General features: G+C 36.5%; 1 protein-coding gene across 2 annotated transcripts in view; it reads right to left on the reverse strand.

Annotated features, from left to right (window-relative positions):
* The window catches only part of Tmlh (Trimethyllysine hydroxylase), a 74,071-nt gene that overhangs the window by 14,090 nt on the left and 35,418 nt on the right, over positions 1-24,563 (reverse strand). For both annotated transcript variants that reach the window (XM_081751667.1, XM_081751666.1), the window contains exons 4-7: positions 20,163-20,278; positions 18,080-18,306; positions 12,074-12,249; positions 1,102-1,326 (exon numbers count right to left, since the gene is read on the reverse strand). In XM_081751667.1, coding sequence (XP_081607793.1) covers positions 1,102-1,326; positions 12,074-12,249; positions 18,080-18,306; positions 20,163-20,278 — 744 coding nt within the window. The remainder of the gene's footprint in view (positions 1-1,101; positions 1,327-12,073; positions 12,250-18,079; positions 18,307-20,162; positions 20,279-24,563) is intronic.

Raw genomic sequence — 24,563 nt, forward strand, 5'->3', positions numbered from 1 at the left:
ACAATTAACCGTTGCTCTTCTCCCTCGTTCAGGCACTGTGCTCAACCGCTGCTGTCTAATAAACAAAATTTGCACTGCTTAGAGACGAAGGATGGGGGTCTCCGACCCTGCAGTTGCTTTCCTGAATTGGCAAAAAACGTGAACTTTAGAAGAAAACAGCATGTACTTTTGGTGTGCACCTTGTGTATTTTTATCTGTAGGTGTGTGACTGTCATTCAACATTATACAGAAATGCAGCTATCTAGGGATGTAAGAAACAATCAAGAAATACGAACCTTAATAATCTCACCTTCCAAATAACATGATAATCTTATCTTACTTTTTCTTCTCTTTTCTCGTTTCTATAGCGAAAATAATTCATGATATGTCTTCCTCAGTCGTCAGGAATAACTTGATTTCTGACTGTTATCCATGGTGCTCTCACTCACAAAGTGTTCTTTCTCAGTTATCCGTCAACATAACTCACATTTCAATGACGGGTTGAAGGTGAGGAAGAGGGATAGAGAGACTACCGCTAGACGCGGACAGTAAACAGATACGAGTCAACAGTTCATTAAACAAAAGCAAGCACCTGCTGGAATCTCCCAAATGGACTGATCAGAGCTACGTTACTACGTTTTCGAAGTCAAAAGTGGAAGCTTACTATGTACATTTTTTGTTTAAATCTATGACATAAATTATAGATATATATATATCTCCTCTACGTCTATTAAAATTTTGGAGCTTATAAACTTAACAATAAAGAAGAAAACTGTCAAAAAACTTTGCTGTGAATTTTAAATGGGATAAATTTTGTGGATCCTACAGGTACCAGACCACAACACAAATGAAAAGCTACATTGTAAAGCAATTTTGCTGTCGTTCCATCAGAGGGGAAAAAAGTAAAAACACAGATAAAAAAGAAAAGAGGAAAACTCTGCTTTAATATTTCTTTTCTCTTTTCTTATCTCTGTCTGATGAAGGGTCTAGAAAGTGCTTACAGCATTGACATTTTTGTCTGTACGTTTCTGATAATGGTGTTAAAATGACTAATTCTTGATAAAGAACTTATTTTCACATGCTCATTTCGGGAATTCTTTTCTTTCAACTTAATTATATTACCTTATTTGAAGTATTTGTCCTGTCAAAGGACAATGCTTCAACACTGGCTCTGTACAGACATAATGCTTTCCAGATTCTATATACTCTGACTCGATTGGTGTGTTGCTAAGCAATTCATATCCAGCAGGATTGCTCCTCTTAAATGCTTCGGCAGCTTTAAATCCATCAACTAACAAAGTTTCCCCGCCTGTTCCATTGTGGTTTAAACAATGAAATACTTGGAGCCTGAAAGGAAGAAGGAAAAATTAAGATTTATCCACTAACATCTCAAGTACATTCAATAATTTGATGTAATACTATTTCATTATAGACAATATGATTGTACAACGATAGAAGGTAAACGAATGGTCTGAGTGAAATTGTCGTCTATCAATATAACATTTACAGGTTTTTGTAATGTTAATGATAGTTTATGGATAACATTTACAATAGAAGCTCCAGATACATTCTTACCTTAAATTTTTGTTTTCGGAAAGAGTACTTTTGAGAGTCACCATCTTTCCGACTTAGGATAAACTTACGCCTTAAAGTATAGCAAGCCTTGACACAAATTAAAAGTAGTAGAACAGCAAATCTCTTCATAATATCTCTAAAACTGTTTTTTATAATCGTTATGCAAACGTGAACATGCTCCCTCTATTTAGTAACAACAGATACAACACTGAATAAGAACAAGATTAGTACAAATATTAGAGCACACACATAAATACCATGCTTTTCCACAAAAAAATATAACTATAGTTATGATAAAATGTTCGATGTAAATCTTAACGTATGTTAATTGTTTTCGTTATTCAACTTCTTTACAATTGTAACTGTTTCCTGTTGAAAATAATGCTTGAAATATAAACAGATAGTGGGGCGGATAAGCAAAAGTATTGTGCACTTTGTGATAAAAGCATGAAATTTTGCACAAAGGTACCTGTTTATATTGTTAAAAGATATAGATATTGAGACACACGAGATCTACCCTCTGAGGCAATGGCAGCTATTTTCTAGTATGGCTACTTCACAAAATACAGTATTTGAGAAATATACAGTTTTAGGTTAATATTTCGTTTTCAATATTTAACGTTGCAATCTATTAATAATAAAAAACCCATGCTGCTAGGCTCTGAAGACCATGACAGTCATTTGCTAATACGGCTACCTAACAAAATGTAGTATTTGAGAAATGTGCGGTCTTAATCCTTATTTTTTAATGTTTAACGTTGCAATGTATTCAAGTATGTGGACAATAACAACTTACCCATGCCTCTATGGGATACAGATGATTTGTATGATGTGTTAAAGAAGTCTTGTAATTGATTTAATATGTAATTTAAAAAAAAAAAAAAAGAATTCTTTTTACCACTTTAGTTTAATTACATGTAATAAATGGTACTGTTTATGATATGCGTGTTTGTTACTTTTAGTTTTAATTAATTAATTTGTAATTTTATTTGCTATTATATTATATTTATTTTTTGCAGTGTTTTCAATGAATGAATGAATAGCATCATGTCTACAAACAACAGATTCAAAATTGTTGACCTGCGGAGTCCAGAACCATCAACGCCACGACAGGAAGCTGAAACCAACTGGACACTGTGTCATTTGTAAAGAGAACAAAGAAGATGAATAGCTTACTTGACCTTCACAATCCAAGAGAAAAGATATGAGAAGTGGAAATAGTATTTTAGCAAAAGCTTGACTGAATTTGCTGCCTCGGCCTGTTAATAATAATAATAATAATAATAAACGGCTGTCACTGAAAAGGTTTGATCAAGGTTGTGGCAAGCTCATAAACAAAATAATGCTCTTATTAAGGGGGATGGTGGGATTGTTGGATTTACTGATAATCCAATCGCTTTTCGGAGTTGGAGGACTGCAGATCCGGAAGCTGCACGTTATTGCAGAGTTTGAAGAAGGACTGGCACTGAAGAAAGTTTGGCGTGATACACGGCACCACGACCAGAAAAATAGCGTCCAAGAAACATCTGTTAATGGAAAAAATTGAAACTCCATTTGAGAAAGGTAGTATGGACCTCACTTCCATTGCAACAGAAGAAATTGCTGTTCCTCAGGTTGTCGACGTTGTGCGGAAAATAAAATCAGTGGGTTTGGAGGTGTATAAGGAATTCGCAACAAGTTCAGGATTTTCGCACAGAACACATTGAAAAGTAGCCATAGAACGAAGAATCATATAGCAACTTTAAAAATGATGTTGCTAGATTATACATCGGATATCAAACACTTGAAGATCTTTCGTTACGAGAACCAGGAATACCCATTACTTTTTCTGATAGGGAGCATATGCGTCTGGGTTCAAAAAGTGATATCCTCAAATGCCTAGAATATTCCATTGATCCTAAAAACTGGCAAACTGGCAATGACAAAAACAAAACTGAATTGTTCACGTTTCTCACAGGTTGTGCAATGAAAGGATTAAGGAAAGCAAGTTATCTTTACCAATGGTGGTGGTGATGATGATGATGATGTTCACCATGTGTATAAGATCAGAAACGGCGGTTCCTAAATGGCTGCAACTTTTGTTGTCGGTGGAGTGCCATTTTTGCATTTGCTGCTTAGGCCACAAAGCAATTCTATATGTGAATAAACTATTAAAAAAAAAAAAAAAAAAAAAGTGAGGAGTGGTAAAAACGCGAAAAAAAAAAAGCAAGTGCGTGACGATGGTCGTAGCTCGGAAAAATTGAAATGTTTGGATATGTTTCATGCTAGATTTCAAAAACTACGCATAGTGCAGCAATTAGGCCCGCTTTTGTTTGCGTTCAGTTGTGCAAAAGCTTGCGAGTGTCGATTGTTCCATCTTTCTACCTCCATGATCATTGCCACTTCTATATGTTAAGGGGGTTAGCTCCCCTTTGCACTCACGAAATCCATCGTCGAACTAGACCGCGGTATTAAGGCACTTAATGTATCAGCAAAGTGTAATTGAAATCCAATCCCAGTTACGGAAGTTAATATGTTCACAAGGTTGCGTTACATAAATCCTAACTATATATAAAATTACACGAACTGACATAAAATAAAGGGGTACTTCCGGTTCACGTGGAAAGTTGAAATTTAGCATGATTATAGCTTCCAAGTACTAACCCACAGGAAAATTGCTAAAAGTTAATATATTTAATTTTTAGGGGGTCTAAAGGAGAGGAGGAAGAAATTATCCATGTTATTTAAATGGGCTCTTTTTTGGACTTATAATCTCATATTTTAGGTACTTGGAATTGGAATAAAAACTTGAAATTCGATATAATTGTACACTCATGTCCAAAATTATTGTCGCATGCCTATAAATATGTTGTTGTAGTGATATAATTTGATAAAGAATTATACCAGTATTACTTATAATGTTATTACCTTATATGTATAATCGGCAAAGACATGTATGTGGAAAATTTCATGTGCAAAGAGCGGTAAATAAGAACAATAAAACGAAAATAAAATTTTCTTGTCCATTTAGCAACATTTTGATTTACTTATTTTAATTTTCGTATATATAATTCTTTTCCTATGTAATTTACCACAAATATACATTTCCCCATTATACACATAGTATCAGTCATGGTGGAAAGACTACAAGGTGGATGCAATGCAGTGCTACATTCTTGTCGCTCTGGCGCCTGACGTCATCTTGGTCGCAGACGTGGCCAGCGAGAGTCAGATGAACTTTTAACAAGCGCTTGCTCGCCGGTATCTCACACACAAACTTCTCTTTTATTTATAGTGATCTTCAACGAAGTAAAAATTTTAGTACAAACAATAATTATATAAACGTAATGTAATCAATGCTTAAGCTAAGTGAAAGGAAGATATTTACAATGGCAAAAGAAACAGCAATATCAGTTCACATTAAACATCTTTGAAGTTTGAACAAGCCAATATTTCTCACTACATTTTCTGTTTTTTCTTTCTTTCTTTTTTAAACATCTGAAGTAATACACCTGAGTATGTATAGGCCTGAATAATCTGTAACACATTGTGTCGTTAATGCATTTCATTATTATATATTTATGTATGCTCAAGTATATTTTCGTAACACATTGATCGGTTTTGATTTGACTATTATTATTATTTTGCTTGAAAGAGAATTCTTTACTGATGACCCCATATAAATTTTGAGAATATCTCAAGGGAGAATTCATGGTTTTCGTAAACAGAAATGCACGTACGTATATTTTCGTTATGCTTGGACAGTTTTTTTAAGAGGTTGCTCCCACGTAAGTTTCGTCAGAATCTCAGGTTAAAAACTTTATTGAGCAGGGACGCACGTATTTAATATTTTAAACATCGTTTTTATTTTTGATTTATATAAAAAAAAATCATCTTATTTGAAGTCGCTGATCGCTTATTTATAGAATTTGTATTTAAACAAAAGGTTTGGTGAAACTGACAGTACTCTGAATATTAGTGTCAAAATTTACGCTATAATAAACTGTATTATTAAACATTTGTACGGAATAAAACGTTACATATACTACTGTGTTCTAAAAATATATAGAAATAAATATGTATATACAAAGCATCTCAAACAAAGAAATTGCAACTGTACTATTTCAAGCAAGAAACAAAGTACTAGGCGTAGGTGAAGACGATGTAGGAGTGTTACAGCTAGACTAGAAACATATAAACCATAAAATTACATAATTTTCTTGATAAGTTTTCTCTTTTCTGTCCCGTGGACTAAAGAAGACAAAAGATAAATGCAAGTGAATGATTATGTGGAATGTGGTGGAATGAGAATGCGGGAGTACCCCGAGAAACTCATGGACACGATGTTGTCCACCACAAACTCACTTGACCGAGAAGCGAACCAGTATCCCTTTCACCAGAGGTGAACCTTCTGCCACTGAGCCACCGTGCTTCCTTGATTGATTGAGAATCTACCATATTTTTAAATGTATTGCAGTCATTCTTAATTTTGTAATTCTGGAGGGGGCCCCTAAATATGTATATGTAATTATCCAAAGTTATGATTAAAATGAACAAAAATTTCAAAATCTGAGTGTAAAAATGTCCCGACAATGTCGCCATGACATGGTAGGTGGATACTTGATTCTCTTGATCTAATACATTGTTATACATCTTTGTAACCGTTAATCGTTATTACGAACCTTTCATTCGTTAGTTAATTGAAGTGCAACGTCCCGTTTTAGCAACGAGGCTACAGGGAATGCAGACCTCCAGAATGAAATGGGATCTGAACTACTTTAACGCGTTCAATGCTCTCCATATGCGTAACACGAGGGAGGTAAGCCTCCTAGATCATCGTGGCTCCCTCTCTGGGGAAAATTTTGTCTCAATTTCTTATGTAGAAGGAAATGATGATAGAAATGATCACCTTTGTCGGTTCCCCTTCCTCATGATTTCGAATCCGGGTCTTGCCTCAAAGTTCGTCTTTTTAAATCGTACTATTGGATTTTTGTATGCAGAATCAACACAAGCTACTGTAGCCCTATATACTATTATTACATACTATTAATACTAAAAAGAAACTACATAATGAAATTGCTTTTTTATAATTTCATTTAACATTGCGTTTATTTATTACTTTTATGTAAAACTTACCATATTTAGGTTTACTTTGTCCTGTCGCCTGCAAGCTAAAATCCATTTCTGGAGACATTCCCCCTCTTTTGAGGAAATCTAAAGTATTTTTTATTAGTTCCTTTAGTTTTTCTGTAATAATTACTACAGCCGTACACTGCACAGTTAGACATTCTCAATATCATTTAACAGAACAAAGTAACAAAGAATTTCCACTTGTCATTTAAAGCCGCGCCTCTTCCCGTTGTCTCTTGCAAACCAGATGGCGTCACAGCCACGACAGCGCTCCAGGCGACACACAGTGGGGCGAAAACGCAAAAACCTGGCCAAAATATGATAACTATATTCAAATTGAATGAAATTTAGTATTAAGGGGTTATTGAGGTTGCTGATTACGATTCTGCAACTAACGTTGAAAAAAACAAAATGGCGGAATAAAATTTGCAAAAGTCGAAAAAGTCGTAGAAATGTTCTCAAAAGTGGCGATAAAGGGGTTATTGAGGTTGCTGATTACAATTCTGCAACTAAAGTTGAAAAAAACAAAATCGTGGATCCAAAATGGCGGAATAACAAGAATGTCAACATACTTCGTAATTTTCATAATGCATCTTTAACAACATTCACTTTTTTCACATGTTTTGATGAACAATTACTTGTTACTTACGTTCTTATTTATTAGAAATCTATTATTATTACTTAAATGACACAAATTATTGGTATTTGACTCGGTTATGATAACTGCAACGGCTTGTCACTGTAACATTAAATGAACAATAATTAACATCAACACGCTTCGTAATTGGCACGTTTTGGCAACTACGTTTTTGTCGACAGCATTAATTAATTTTCAGACTACCATTAAAATATGAACGTGGTGCACGAGGGTGCACATAATGTTTTCAACGCTTTAAGTTAATAAAATATATAAACAATGTGAATATTTTTGCCTGATTTGCGATTCAAATTATAAATTATTATATCATTATTATTAATTTTTCGCTTCATACACTTATGCTACTTACCAGTACGATATAGGAAAACTTTACAGATTTAAAAACAATGAAAGCGTTCGAAAATTACAACCGTTTAAACGGACGCGTCACAATTCTTCTATTGTTCTCTACGCATTTGACCTGCTGAAGGGTCTACTTAAGAGTGGCTCAAGTAGTCGTAATAAAGTAAAAACCCTATTCTATTTATGGATTTGGGCCCTTCTAACATCACTCTAGCCAACTACATAAAAAAATTTACCAACTTTCGTTTTTTTACTTTTGTCCAGCTTTTTGCGTTTTCGCTCCACTGTGCGAAATGTGCATGCAATCACCTTGTAGTCTTTCCACCATGGTATCAGTATTAAAAGTACCCTGCAGAATCATCATCAAATTATATTCTTACAAGAAGACAGTTATAGATATGCGACAATTATTTTGGACATGAGTGTACATTTCAGTTAGCGTTACCTAAGGAAATCCCAAAACTAAAAATTTTCAACCGTATAGAGGTTTTATGGGGAACAGAAAAATCTTCCCAATGTTATTTATATGGGACATCTACACACCAAAATGCTTAGGCATTTCCGGCAGGATTAGAATGATGAAATTTGGCATGATTGTAAACTTCTGGAACTAGCTCACAGGAAAATTTCCAAAATTTCCAAAATTTTTAGTTTTTAAAGGTCTAAAGGGAAGATGAAGTAATTCCTATGTTATTTAAATGGGTGTTTTCTTGTGATACAAAATCTTATATTTTAATTGTTGTAATACGAAAAGAAACTTTAAATTTGGTAGAATTGTAGGTTTTAGAGGTTCGAGGCAATAGACCAAGCAGACGCGAGGGACTAGGGCCGGAGCGCCCAGCTAGCCAAGGGCTAGTCTATCCTGTATAACGCAAATGGAGTTGGATTTCAATGATACTTTGCTGATACATTAAGTGCCTAAATACTGCGATCTAGTTCGACGATGGGTTTCGTGGGTGCAAGAGGGAGCTAACTCCCTTACAATATAGACGCGGCAATGATCATGGAGGTAGAAAGATGGAACAAACGACACTCGCAAGCTTTTGTACAACTGAACACAAACAAAAGCGGGCCTAATTGCTGCACCATGCGTAGTTTTAGAGATCTAGCGAAACATATCCAAACATTTTAATTTTCCCGGGCTACGACCATCGTCAGCCATGTGTTTTTTTCGCTTTTTTTTTTTTACCATGTTCTCACTTTTTTCTCCATGTAATATCAGTTATGATTTTTATTTGTAATAGTTTATTTACATACGGAATTACTTTGTGGCCTAAGCAGCAATTTTTAGTACTTTGCCCTCCTGAGATGTTACGCCCCAAAAATGGCATCAAAATCACAAACTTTTTCAAACCTCATAAATCTACGGTGCCAGTAGTATCATAGCTGTGGATATTTCTGCAGTCTCTTTACATGCAATAGTATTCAGCACAACCTTCCACTTTATGGCATTCCAAAATACAGACCCTTTAAAAGTTTAGTTTTTCTGGTGATTTCAGGTATTTGTTTCCAACCCTGCTTATTTATTTAGAAGCAAGAGTATATATTCTCCGTGTACCTCAATCTCTCCTGTAAAGATTCGTTATTCTTTGGTGTTTGTCTGATTTGTAGGTCCTGAGCAACTGTAGTTTTCGTAAACGTTTACAAATGCAAAAAATGGCACTCCACCGACAACAAAAATGGCCGCAATTCAGGAACACTTCTACATACAACGTGAATGATGTTATTGACCTTCTCATACACACGGTTCATCACAATCTAATTTCTCGGAGATGGTCGAGCAACCTGCTCTGGACCACTTCGTATGGACTGACCCACATGTGAGAAGAGCTACTTACCAGGACTCTTTATTCAATTCATTATTCCAGGCAAGTGTTTCCATAGTCAATTCAATGGAGTTGGAGGAGAAATCCTACTGGAGGTTACGAAATGTTATGGACTACTTTGCCACAATCAGCCTAGACAAGCCAAGAACTGGTATGGGTAAGTGCGAAAAATGTTGTGACAGATGATGTAATTGCAAGAAAGTCCAACTTCCATGTACTGCTACGTATTTTTGTGAAGCAGTGTTTCAGTTGTGTAGTAAAATATTGTTATTGTAATGTGAACGAGTTTTTTTAAATTTTTTTTTAACGTTTATATAGAGTAATAAGCTATAATATAAAATTATAACACAGCGGTGGAAAAGATAGTGAAATATTAATTTATACTGTGTAAAACAGTAATATACATGGAGCACAGAGTCTTACTATTACAGCATTCTCCTATACTCTTACATGAAACATCCCTTGGGTAGCATTCACAACATTCTAAATTAAATACAGTTAGTCGCCGACTTACAACCGACTTCGGTTACGACTTCCAAGTCGTAAGACGACCATATGATAACCTATTATGCAGTAATTTATCAAATAATATTGTGATCGATCGTCGATGACGATTTAGGCTGCGATTACAATGGATTAAAATTTGTACAGAATTTGGTCATACGAATTCTCATGAATCAAACAAATTGATATACATAGATGCAGTTATTTTAATTCCATTCTCCTTTAGTAACTTTTCTGTTAGTGATAAGTATTATTACAGATCGTTGATATGATAATAACCAACTAACCTAACCTTCGACGACTAACCGTACTATCGGTTCCTCCAAAAGTATAAATTTCAATAAATTTTCCTACCCCACTTTCTTTACAGCCATGTTATACTCTAGGAAAAAATTCCTTTCTTTCGTTATCAACATGTCTGGCAAACCCATGCTATATGATTCACGATGGTAATTACGGAGTTGGACTTTACATGCCCATGATGAAGAAGGGCTGGACTGAAGCGTTACTTTCTAGCTTTGTAACGGTGGATGCTTTTGATTTGATACAATTTCTCCAACAAACGGTTAACCACAATAAATCAATTTGCCTAATAATTCATTAAAAAGATAGTAATAAAATAGTGAAGTACAAGATGACTCTTCCCCTTTTTTTTTTAAATGAGGTCAAGAAAGATTCCTTGAACCAATTTCCTCCCTCCCCTCTCTCTCTCTCTCTCTCTCTCTCTCTCTCTCTCTCTCTATATATATATATATATATATATATATTGTTTCCTTGATTATTCGAAAGTGTACACTCCAATGGAGTCCGGACTCCCTCTTTAGAGAAACGAAACTACGAAGTTCATTCAGATTGATTCGATTGTCGTTTGTCAGGGAGACAAATGACAAATGTAATGTTTCTGGGCAGTGTAGCGATCGTGTTTCCGCATTACGGCGGCTATGGTCAGTGGACGCTTTTAAAGTGAGGTGCGTGTGACCATACCGCCCTAAACTCGTTCACACATTTACATGGTACATTAATATGCTTGTTTCTATTTGTTTCCATTATTTCCACTCTGTTTCATTGTTTCCACTCACATTTAGCTTGCAATACGAGAATAATCATTCAAGTTTTAATTATCATCTCGGAAAAATCAAACTGCGACCATGAAACTTAATGATGGTGTTAATCCTTTTCTACATATTTACCCTTTAATGCGACACATTTTCCTAACGATGGATGATTTAGCACAGACCTTGGCTGTACAAGTATTTATCTTAGCTATTCACGAAACATTCCACCTTGAAAATCACCTCGTTCTCATACCAGAAATGCCTGCCATGCAATAGTTTCTTCGTCCGCGGGAAGAGGAAAAAATCACTGGATGCCATGTCTGGAAAATACGGTGGGTAAGGCAAAATTTGATAGCCCAAAGCAGCGGTACGTGTGACTGGGTTCTGTGCACAATGAGCTGAGCACTGATGTGGAGCAAAAAGATTCCCTTGGAGTCGTAATGTTCTGCGTCATAAATAAATGGAATTCGTAGGATTTGAATAGAAATCGCCTCGCTATCAAATACATATATTCTTCCTCCTTCATGTCAAACTGTAATTAAATTTCCTCTGTTAGATACATATTTTCTAATCTGCCATGTGGTGTTGCGACATAGTCATATATGTATCGGGCCATACCGCCGAAACAAGGTCTCCCCGGAGGTTAAAGGTTTATATCATGTTCTGGTCTTGTTTCTATATGTAGCATCACACCTCACTCAGATGTGCATGAGTTCCAGACCAACCGATATATGTTAAATAATTTTTAATGCGTCAAAACATAATTATGGTTTAGCTTAAATCTGAACAATGCTGTTAGTTCACACAAAAATCCCACACATATAGATATCAACTTACCAGTGAGCATAATTGAATTTATAACCCTTTTCTTAGGAGGAAAAAAAACTTGCAAGAGATATCCACTAAAAGTACTACTAGAGAGATTACCACTAAAGATATTTCCCTGAAGGAAAAAAAAAATTCAGGGAGCCCAATTATACGTGCAACACCATGAACGAGCAATATGCTAACAGACGTAGGCTCACCCAGCTGCTTCTGTTAGATATGTATGATCTGTATGCACTCCAAGGTATTGCTTTGTGTACGCAGTGTCGCTGTGGTCCATTTTACTACTGAATTCCCACATGTCTCCGAAGAATGTTCGATGGATATGAGCCATACGCTCAACAACTTCTTGTGTTGCTTCCACAGAAATAGGAACCTACATCCGAACAAAATGATAAACTTACCTTTATTACGACAAGCGGAGACTGAGTATCAAATAATCTGGGAAACCTTTTAACTACTTTAAATGTCAACTGGTACGGTTTAGTGACTCTGATTAATAAACTACCGGATTCGAATACTCAATGAAAATTACAGTCTTAGTAAAAGTTATACGGCGTATTACGCATGATTTTGATCAGCAAGATCTCAGGTACACGTTTAATAAACACAGCTATTTTCTATTGATCTCTGCTGTATACAGAGCACATATATGAGAATATTCCATAAGATGAAAATAGTTATTCTGCAAAAATAACACCAAGGCCGGCCAAAAAGTACTGCATAATCCGTTCTGGCCTGGTAATGGTAAACACTAGAGAAATGAAATTTTCTAGATAGAAGTATTGATCCTTTACGACCTAACCTATGCTTAATTTTTATTTTCCTGCGTATCGTAGTCAGGGTTTGAAAAAACCTGGGTATTTTTGAAAAAAAAAAAAACAACCCACCTGGGCCCATATGGGTTTTTCGGGTATTTTCGGGTTTTATAGGTTTTTTCGGGTTTAATTGGTTTTTTTCAAAACATTTCAATGTTTTTGGGGTAAAAGTGTTAAAATGTGATTTATATTTCAAGACTGTCATTGTCGCAACTTGCAACAACTTTTGTTCACTACTGTTTTGAAAAAATGGTCGCCATTTTGAAATTGGATAGCCGAGAAAATCTATACAGCAAATTTAATATGTCTCTTGCTTCTACCCTCAATATTTCAACTTAAAAGTCCGAAAATTGCACCCTGTAGCTTAGGTACACGCTAGTTGAAAAATGGCCGCCATTTTCAAATTTTACGTTTGATTGCCGCCAAAATACATATACAGCTAAGTCAGAGTGTCTCGTGCTTCTACTCTGAAAATTTGTATTTAAAAGACCGAAAATTGTGTTTTGTAACGTGGATACCAGCTATTTTGAAAAAAAAAAAAAAAAAAAAAAAAAGCCGCCATTTTGAAATTATACGTTGGTATGCCGTCAAAATCTATACAGGAAATTTAGTGTGCCTTGTGCTTGTACCTTGAAAATTTAAACTTAAAATACCGAAAGTTGTACCCTGTAATATGCGTGTGGTACAGGCAGACAAACGAACAAATCTAGATCAAATCATTTCAGGAGCCTCACTAACGTTCGCCAAATACAGTATGAATACCAACTATATTAATTTAAAACAAATATATAATTCATGTATTATAAAATAAATGTTACAAAATATCTTATGTGGCAAATATTTTCCAGCATAAAATAAATGGTTTTATTATTGAAGTTCACTTTCAATACTTTGTGCATTCAATTACTAGAATTTCCCTAGCACTAGCAAGACGGTTCTTTCCGGAAAATGAATTTAAAACAATTAACAAAGAGATCATTCCTATTTTATAAAGTAAATGTTTCAAAATGTCTTAAATGAAATTAAATATCTTCCAGCTTAAAATAGTTTTATTGTTGAAGTATTCACTTCCGATGCTTTGTGCGTTCAATTGCGGGAATTTCCCAAGCACTTCTTTCATGACGGGTTTTCCCCGAAAATGTAACTTTCTTTACTGTACATCGACACTTCCACTAGTACGGAAGTTTAAATTCAGCACTTGAAATAGTAGTGTTACATTGTCTTCGGAACTCCGTGTATTAAGCTTGTTAAATTTGACAAGAATTTGTACGCTATTGCTGGTGTTGATTCTACAGAATGCTTATTTGAAGAGTAGCAACTAATGACGGAACTAAACTGTTGTTGTTGGAAAGCCAAATTTTACTGAAGAATACTTGTGTTAGCATCAAATGTATGAAATAATACTAATGTATTTATATATTTACTAGTGGCACAGGCACCTATGGCCTTAAGCTCGTCAAATATATGAGTGATAACGTCCCACGGCGTCGCCGAGCACACTATTCACGGAAAGTATTTTCTAAAATATAAAATTGCATATTTTACTATACTTCAAATAGGCTATAAACACAATCCATACATTAATTTGTTCTATAATTATCTCAAGCTAAGGTAAGCTTTTTTATTCATTCAATGCATTCAGAACTTTACATAGGTCTAACATTGAATGTTGTTGTATACTCTAACATGAAAGCTTCTAATTCGCCCAACGGAAGTCCAAAATCTGATAAAAATCACTTTCAATGTGATTACCTTAGTTGTACCAATAATATACTATCAAAAAGCTCAAAAACCAAGCTGGGTTTTAAAGTTATTTTTTTTTCAGGTGGGTCCAAACCGAAAAAATCCCGGCAGGTTTTTTCGGGCTGGGCCCACTTGGGCAAACCCTGATCGTAGTCGCTAACGGCCTCGTCTTTGGTACGCGCGGTTCCAGGTTCGATTCCCGGTAGGACCACTCGGTCGAAAAAATGTAAAAGATCAGCCATCCTGAGTGGTTTTCTCCTCATTCACACCAGGTAAATGCAGGGATGGTACCTAACAATGGTTCCAGCCGCTTCCTTTCTTCCCCATTTCTTTCTTCTTCTATTCCCGGATAGTGTGATTGTCGAGGGACATCATTCCTCATTCGTGACGGGCTAACATGGCCACAGAGCGCAAAAGCCCAGATTGACTGAATGAGCTTTAATGGGGACGTCAGCATCGACGCCATTTATCCCCGTCACAATCAACTCAACTGCAGTAAATAAAAGTCAACGTTGGAAACGAAAAGATCAAAATAGAAGAAAAATCCGCTGCAAGAAAGATCAAAACGTAAAAGAAGAGATAATATATTAGAAGAACAAATACATAACAATGAAATATATATATATATATATAAAACAGTTATTAATAATAATAACAATAAATAGTAAGATTAGTAATAATAACAAGAAATAGTAATATTCGTAACAATAACAATAGGAAGGTTAGTAATAATGACAATAAATAATACTAACAGTAACAATACAAAAATATACAACAAGGAGTTAAAAAACAATAAAAGTGCAGAATAACAGACGGTGACAGGAATTAGAACTCCAACAATCAAGACTTTGGAGGTTGACATGTAAGGCGAACCTTTCCACGTGGGCCAAGTACCGTCCACTCAGTATTGATCAGTTTGTCTTCCACCATGTCAGATGTCAAAGAACTCCAGATGGTTTCCGGACAGGAATAGAGTCTGTTCTTTTCGGGGAAACAACTGTATCATTGAGCCAGCGTATATGCTGGTTGTTTTAGAGCAGCGATATAAGGTGACAGGCGAAGAGCTGAAATTCGCAAAAGACCAGCACAAACAGAAACACGTATGGTTTTGGGAGGTTCGCTAGTCGATGCGACTGGGGTCTGAAGTTATGAACTTTTGTTGGGAACAAGATCTGTTTGGATGAAACCGTCGGACGTCTGGGTTTCTACAGATTTGCAAGAAGTAGCTTCAATATTAGCAAAAGGCACAGAAAGCAAGGAAGGTATGCTTTCTTTTAAAAGACGCTTAGCATCGGCAGCAGAGAGATTTTCCCAACAACCATTAACTCTTGGATAAGTTTCTCACGTTGAAAGGCTGGACAGTCTCGAGACTAAGCAGAATGTTCGCCCTTGCAGTTGACACAAAAGGGATTGGTCACTGTACAGGGTTCCGCACCATGGCTACTCTTGCCCCGATTCGCACAAAGAGCAGCACTCATATTACACAACGTGCTGGTGTGCCCAAAGTGTTGGCTGAAAGTAAGAATGAGTGACTGAGGAGTGACGACTTCACTTGACTTCTTACTTTTAGGCGAGCTACTTCTACAACATGGTGGTCAGCGAGCTTCGATTTAATCTCCTCCTCAGTGGCGTTCAGGAGGTCCCAACACGATATCACACTGCAAGAGACGTTCAGTAAATGATGAATGTCTACGCACTATCCACTCCCCAAGATTCCCACGAGTCCGACAGCGGTATTGCCAGCTGAGGGGCATGCGAGAAGATGCGGATGAAGGTTGATGAATGTGTGAAAAAATAAAGCTGCGCTCTCAGCTCCATTCCCTCCCTGACGATGACGGTCCAATACATGGAGGGGAGGAGTCAAAATCCTAGAAATCTAAATCCTAACCTAACGTAAAGTTTACTTTCTGTTGTTGAAGTAAGCCAACATGGATGATCGAGGCGACACTGTATTATGCCAACGTGCAGTAATCGAATTCCTCTACAAATCCAGGAATAATTCAGCAACAACGATTCACAGTAAGCTGTAGCATGTCTGTGAGAACAACATAAATCTAAGTAATGTGTACCGATGGCTTTAGAGGTTTCGGCGTGGTGATTGCAGCATTCAAGGCCAGACATGGTCAGGTAGACCGTCAATCTTTACAGCTGATGAAAACGCATCAGCCACTGAGGAACTCATCCAAAAAGATTCATGCATCACCACAAGACAGGTTATGGAGCACACAGGCTTGATAAAAGGATCTGTATTAACGATACTCCAACGAATGGGAAATACAAAAAATTGTGTTCGGTAGGTTCCGCAGCTCTTGACAAGGACATTGATACAAGTCAGGAAGAATTTGTGTAATGATCTTTTGCGAAGTTTATTTGGGGATTGTTATGGGTTGGCCGCGGGAAGCATGTACAATTGGTTACGAAATATTAACTACGTAAGGAAATAAACAAGATATCATCTTTCAGTTTTACATTTCAAGGTTATGTCGTGTAGGCTACCAGGAGACGGTGATGATGAGAATGAATGAAATAGTAAAAGAATGTGGGAGGAAACGGGGGACCCTCCAGAAAACCCACGTACATGATGTTTGCACACCACATAGACCATTTGGCGCGAGCTAGGATCGAACCGAGAATCCCACGCACCAGAGATGAACGCTCTGCCACTGATCTACCGCGACCCTATAAACAAGACAGATAAAATTAACAAATGATTGTGATTAGTTGCCCGAGTCGACCTACTACACATAATTACGCTCAAGTGTATTGAAATTACTTTTTCCTTTTTTAGTTTATGAAACGAAATCTCTATTGACTGTAATTACTTTTTGGAATGTGCATTATTCTTCTTGAATGACTTGAGTTGAACCAAAATACTTGCGAAGTTGATAATCTGATCTCTTTATCTGCATTCATGTGTCAAAAAGAAGAGATTGATGAAAATTGATAAGGATTATACTCCACTGAGTACCAATGAGTGTAAGACATACAACTTACTATGGATGCTGGTATGATGAAGCGTTGAACGGCTCTTTCTCCAAACAGTAGGAATGATTAACTGTTTGATTTTAATTCCCTTGGCTTTATTTAAATACCAGTTTGTTATATGGTTCGTTGTTCCTTCTCAGGGTTGACGAATAGCCTGTGCGAAGCGCGTCTATCGAAGACCAGGCACGAAATAGTTCGCAATCACCCAGAAACAGAGAGTACTAATAGTGGAAAGGAATGCATGATCCATTATCGCCCAATGAGAAGTTCCATAGTCACCACAGCAATGCCTTGACAATGAACGCATGATAAATTCATAATGATGTAGCTTGCTTAAAAACTAACAATTTTGTTTCATTATATGATATATTTTTACGGGTATTAGTTACACAGCAACACGAAAAAGTAAATGTGTTATGAAGAGAACGAGAGATACATAAAACGTAAAGTAAGAAATAGACTGAAAACTTGATTTGAAATAATATAGAAAAAAATAACTAAAAGGATTCTGTGCATTTAATATAAAGAAATGAACCGAAACGAACTTAAACGTTACATAAGAGATAAAAAATAATTTGTTTATACACACCGGTACTAAGTACCAGAACAGATAGTGACATCCATTATATGCAAACCCCATATAATTTTAACGATACTTACGTTCTCTACAAAGCCTACTCCAAATGTAACTAAAGATTTCACAAGTATAGACAGTCCTGATTCTGAAGTTAAGTATTCATTTTTATCCACATGAGCTATATCCAAGTTATGCACTTCATTGCCATCCCATGTAGAGATTACTTTGTTCATTCTGTCTTCCAGAAAGTTATCAAAATAGTTTTTCTGTAACCACAACAGAGGAAACCACGATTCATGATTATCATTCCCTACAAATAATAATAATAATAATAATAATAATAATAATAATAATAATAATAATAATAATAATAATAATAATAATAATAATAATATGATGTTGGATAAATTGATCTTTATATAGCAAAAATATAAAATTCTAAAATGTGATAAAAAAAATTGGAAGTACAGGGTGTTCCAAAATGATCTTTCCAACTTTGATCGCGTGTAAGTCAGAAATGGGGAGAGATAGAAAGGTGGGTTTGCGGTATATCATAGTCGTTTAACCTAGTTTAATGTGTGTGTGCCATCTGTGCCACGTAGGATATTTAAGCGATATTCCAGTTCCTCACACGTCCGGCCTAGCATGTTCTTCGTAACGTGTTCAAGTGATGCCGATATGAGCTCGCAGTTTCTGCAGTGGGGTCTTGAACATGACATTCTTCACAAAATCCCCACGGAAAAAATCTAATGGGGTGATGTTCGGAGACCTCAGGGGCCACGCAACAGGTCCTCCTCGACCAATACAGCGATCTGAAAATGTGTTGTCCACAGAGATCGAGTCCAGTGAGGAGGGGCACCATGCTGTTGCGGCAAGATGTCAGGTTGCTTGTATTCGACCTGTGGAAATGTAAATTGTTTCAACATGTCTGATACACAGTCGCACTGATTGAGGTCTATTTAAAGAAAAACGGTCCCATCACACGGACATGTAGCAGACCAAAACACACGTTTTCCTTTGAAATGTAGTGCACAATTTTTCGGCTTACGTGCGGGTTCTCTGAGCCCCATATCCGTCCATTGTGTCGGTTTATCATTGCGGACTCATGATAGCACGCTTCGTCTGAGACCACCACCTTTGTCAGAAAGTCTGGATCCTCGTTGATGCGATTCAAAATCTTAATTACAAATGCTCTGTGCTTTGGCTTGTCATCAGGCTGAAGTGCATGAAGCTGCAACTTGTAGGCATGCAGCTTCAGTCGCTTGTGCAGCACCATGTGTACCATAGTCGTTAGTAGCTGCAACTGTCGAGACGATTGACTGATTTGGTTGGACTCCGGAGAAATGCCTGTTGCCTGTTTCACACCTGCTTCACTCGTGCTCGGAAGTCCAAAACTCATTCTCTTCATAACACTTCCGGTTTTCTTGAACTTCGTGTACCACTACTGAATGATCGGACGTGATGGAGAAGAGGGCGTGCGGAAGTTTTGTTAGACCTGGATGGCAAATTTGGTCTCTATCCACCATTCCACACACTGTGTCATCTCCTGGCGGTTGGTCATTTTCGTCAATGGCTCACCTGCAAAAACAAAAACAAAGCCAAAAGAAATCAGAGAAGACAGATTCCTTGGCAGTGCTGGTATAGAAGACAACTTCAGGTGTGTGAACATTAAGCCGCAAACCACACCTTTCTATCTATTTCATTTTTGACTTAGCTATCTATCTATTTCTAGCTATCAAAGCTAGAAATAATAATTTTGGAACATCCGGTGTTTGGATCATTTCAGCTTTTCTAAAAAAGTTCTATGAAGAATTTACATTATGCATATGAGAATTACTGATATATAGATATTAATAATAGTGAAAAAATGTGTTAAATTTAATAGGTACTAATGGATAACAACGAACTTGCTATTCTTTTGCAACAAAGCACAGAAGAAGAGATAGAAAATTCTGACTTATTGAATCACACACATAAAAATGAATAAATAAAAAGTAAAATAATAATAATAGTAAAATCTATACACATACAACGCTTAAGATCAAGAAAAGATGTATCAAAGCGTCTAAAAAGATCAAGAAATAATACTACCGAAAATCCGAGATGAAAAAAATTGTACGGATTGTATGTATTAGCTTTAAATATACTTTGCCTTTCGATACTTACAGAAGATGCGCAAGTTTTCTGCCCCAAGTATACATTGCTTCGGTTTGATGTCCAGTGGTATAGAAAGTAAATCGAACTCTCTTTGGTTGGTCATGTGATTGTAACATTTCTCACACCTTCAAAGAGTACAATGTAATGTTAGTTTTCATCATATAACAAGTCTCAACAAAAGTATTGATACAAACTTCACGGCATTGTAAGTAGCTTGGCAAAAGCTGCCAAAAGGAGCGCATTAGATGAAGGTAGTACAGATTAGTTGGTTGGCTGAAGCTTAGCATCCCTTTTCAACATAGCGGCTACACGAGATGTGACCTACAGTTTACGGTGGAATCCGAATCACCGTCATATATTCAAATTTCAAGGCTCGCTTACCATAAATCAAACCCGGAAGTTCACTAGATCGCCAACGAAGGCGTATAGAATAATGTGAGATCACATTATTTTGCCTGTTGTTTGTTTCAGATGGAGCAGGATACAATGATAATACGAGGAGAATCTCGATTGTGGGCTTACATAAGGCAGCCAAGATTACAAGTGAAATATTCAAAATTTCTGCAGCCAATCAGGATTACCTGTGTGTTTAAGTACCAGAGCATAGAGAGAAACCAGCAGGAGTTCACTGCCACGGATTGTCCACGTACTATATACGAGCTTCACAGGCCGTCAAAAATGTGCGCAACAGAATGCAACGAAATCCGACGCGGAAGCAAAGTGCCATGGTGAAATAAATGAAACTGCATTTACAGAGAATGTCCCGGACACTGCGTGAGGATCTAAGGGGTTAAGGTCAAAATATGCAAGAAAGGGTATTTCCTAACTCCACAGGTACGGGCGAACAGTTTCTCCAGCGATTCACACAACATCCTGTTTATGTTTTTTTTTTTCCTTTCTTTTTCACAAGTACAGAGTGTATGCAACATTGTACAAGGAAGCGTTGTGATCGCTCCCAAAGTGCAACATCCCGCATTGGTAATGCGGGAGAGGTTACATATCATGGAGTAACAAAGCTCCACTTCTGCAAGACTGGACTGAAAACGCGTGTTGCGAACTACTAGTCTGACGTTCTGATACTTGTAGTTAAATGTATTTAGTCACACCCTCTTTGTCAATACCCGCTGGGTCTTCCAACAGGATTGAGCTAAGGCTCATACGGCAAAATCGACCCAGATGTGGCCTCAATATTTTTCCGACTTTGTCACGATGGACGAATAGCCCGCTGGCAGCCCGGACCTTAACGCCTTAGACTATAAAATGAAATTAAATCTTTAAGTTTTTCGCCTCCGGTTGTCCTTTAGGCTAAAGAAGATGGATGATTAATGAAAGTAAAAGATTAGGAAATAACTGGTGGAATGAGAATGTGGAAGGAAACGGGAGAGCCATGAGGAAACCTACGCATACAATGTTGTTCACCACATACTCACATGGCCTGCGATCAAACCAACGAAATCTTGTGCTTCTCTTTTCCAGCCCTTGGACTATGAGTTATGGTCTAAATTGAAGTCCAACGTTCGCTGAAAGCGACATTCTATATTATATCCCTGAAATGTAACCTTGTGTGAGCAGTAGTTGCATTTCTTCTGGAAGTAATGTGTGCTGCCATTAACGACTGACCAACGCGTTTATGGAGTTGTATGGCTATCTCGATATACCTGTTACTTATACACGGGACCACATCCAATAAATTTCTGTATGGAACATAACCATCCTCACATTTACTTGTACGTATCATTTACATATGTATCAAAACTTTTGTCTAGACCAGGAATGTAACCAATATTTTAAAATCTAAAACGCATGTATATACTCATTAACTACAAATAGAATTCATATCTTAGGCGTTCAAGTTGATATTTGCATGCAATAGAACTAACATTGAGGGGGAAGCAAATAACTACTGTAATTAATACATGAGCAGAATATTCTCGCAATATGTAAGTTTATTCTCATTTTTGACTATAGTTGAGTCTTCACTTCATACTTCTTTTCGGAATTATATTAATTCTATTAGATAAATTCAGTGGTGGCTGGTGACAATTTATTACGTAGTGACAGAACTATATTATTATTATTATTATTAATAATAATAATAATAATAATAATAATAATAATAAGAAGAAGAAGAAGAAGAAGAAGAAGAAAATTTCAATTTAATTATAATCGATTATACATTATCAGCAATCAGGTAGGTACTGGTTCTCTTGCTCCTTTCACTGAAGTTCTATTCTTCTTCATGCCAGTCAGTTATATATTGAATTGAATTCAGAAATCAAATTTGCGGAATAAATCTTGAGATGTTCTTATTTAACTAAGTTTATTACTTATCTTGTTGATAAAAAAACGCATACACACTGATATTGAATAAAACACGAGTGCACTGTTTAAAAAGAAACACTTCGCTTGCACTGTTTATTCTCTTCGAACTTTCAACTGAACACGTTTGGTTGACTAGTTAAGATGCACGATACTGAAACTCATGCGACGATTTTTCTTGCTGTAAAAGACGTCGATAACTTTTTTGTTAAAATTATCTATCTCATTAATGAATGTCTTTTCACATGACAACACGCCTAACGCAGTTAATCTTTCCTCTTTCATGGTATTTCTTAGGAAAGTTTTTATTCTGCTTAATATCGAGAAACATCTCTCTGCTTCTGCTGTTGACATTGGCATAGTTATCAATAACTTCTGTTTCTTGAAACGTGTCGCACAATTCATCGTCTATAATGAACATTAAGAATGACACCGCGCCAGACACCGTTCTCAGTTCGGGTCTCGAATAGCACACTTGAAGTTCGCTTTTAAATTTCTTTTCCTCCAAGAAGGGATATTTTTTAACCATCTCACTGAGATAATTATCGGGGAACTCCTTTTTGTAATTGTCAAATTCTTCTACAGCAAATAATCTCGTAGCTACAAGGTGCTCAGTGAAGTGAAATCTAGATTTGATCTCCGCTAGGATTGCATCACAAACTTCTAATGCTTTTTTTTTTTTTTTTTTGTCGTTATAGAACGCCTTACTTCGCCGTCTTTTTGCACATGGTTCGTCTCTTGCAGTTTCTAATTCGGTTTCTACTTCCTGAATAATGTTGTCAATTTGTTCTCTGACTGACTGCATACCAAGTTCAAAATTACCGTATGCAGATGTTCCCGAATCTTGACAGGATCAGTAGCTACATTTCTTCTGTTGTTGGATGAAAATAATTTCTACGTGTGGCATAATCTTGTGGAAAAAAGTGAACCAAAATACGAAATTTTCTTCATTTAATAATAGCTTGTACGCGGAAGCTTGAGTTAAGGTGCTCTGTAATGTTATATCTTCACATTTTTTTTTATTGCCAACATATTAATTAGATCTTTCCGATACTCGTAAACTGTATTTACTCCACGAGACTGAAAATTCCACCTGGTGTGAGAAACCCGCGGCAACCCCCAAGCAGTGTATATGAGATCGTGAAATATCGGCTGCTTTCGGATTCTGCGTGACAAGCTTTCGTTGTCACAAACTAGAAGCAATGGAAAGCCTTTCCCGTACACAGCTGATAGGGCGCGTATATGGTGATACCATCATTCCAAGCAGCATTCAGAAGCAAGGGTCTGGTGACAGTCACCGAAGCAGAGTTGCCACCGTCAGGTCTTTCGCGCTAGGTCTTGCGGCTAAACAGATACGGCAGCGGTCAGAAAAAGGAAGAAATTCAGAAGCAGTTATGATATTTAACTCGCTTTCTTTTAATATTCTGAATCTTCTACCTCTCAAGGGAGTGACATGTCACGGCGTCACTGCCTCAGAGGCCGCCACTGGATAAATTGATTACTTAAAATTATAACACAATGTCTGCACATATCCAAGGTGATTGAAAATTCGATCTTCGTTTTGTTTTCCGTTCAATTATTGCATGAACTAATGCTTTTATCGTAACACTATGACTGGCAACGTTGCTCTTTCTATTACCATTAGGGCAACTACCAGTGTAGAACCAAAACTGCTGGTTCGATAAAAAACAGATACTTTACATTGAAAACCTACAATTTCCAGTAACTTCGTCTCCTTACATTTTGTTGTATCTGCATTCATAACAAAGTTGGATTATGGTAAGGGACTTTTGTTAGATCCTATACACCAGTTTTTAAAAACCATATAGATATCATTCAAAACGTTACTTTGGTGCGGAAGACCCAGGATCAATTCCTGCTGGAAGCACGTGTTGTTCGGTTTCTACATTAAGCTGTAGTCCACATCTCAAATAGCCTCGATGCTGCATGAGACGCTAAACTACAAAGCAACCAACAATCAACAGAGCATTTTGTTAAAATAAAATTTAAAAAAAAAACACTGGTGCTACGTATTTTTTAATACAAAAATTACACTGTACTAGTCCAAACATAGTCCATTCTATTTTTCTT

This window comes from Thermobia domestica, chromosome 3 (assembly GCF_964235325.1).
Source record: "Thermobia domestica chromosome 3, izTheDome1.hap1.1, whole genome shotgun sequence".
NCBI classification, from domain to species: domain Eukaryota; kingdom Metazoa; phylum Arthropoda; class Insecta; order Zygentoma; family Lepismatidae; genus Thermobia; species Thermobia domestica.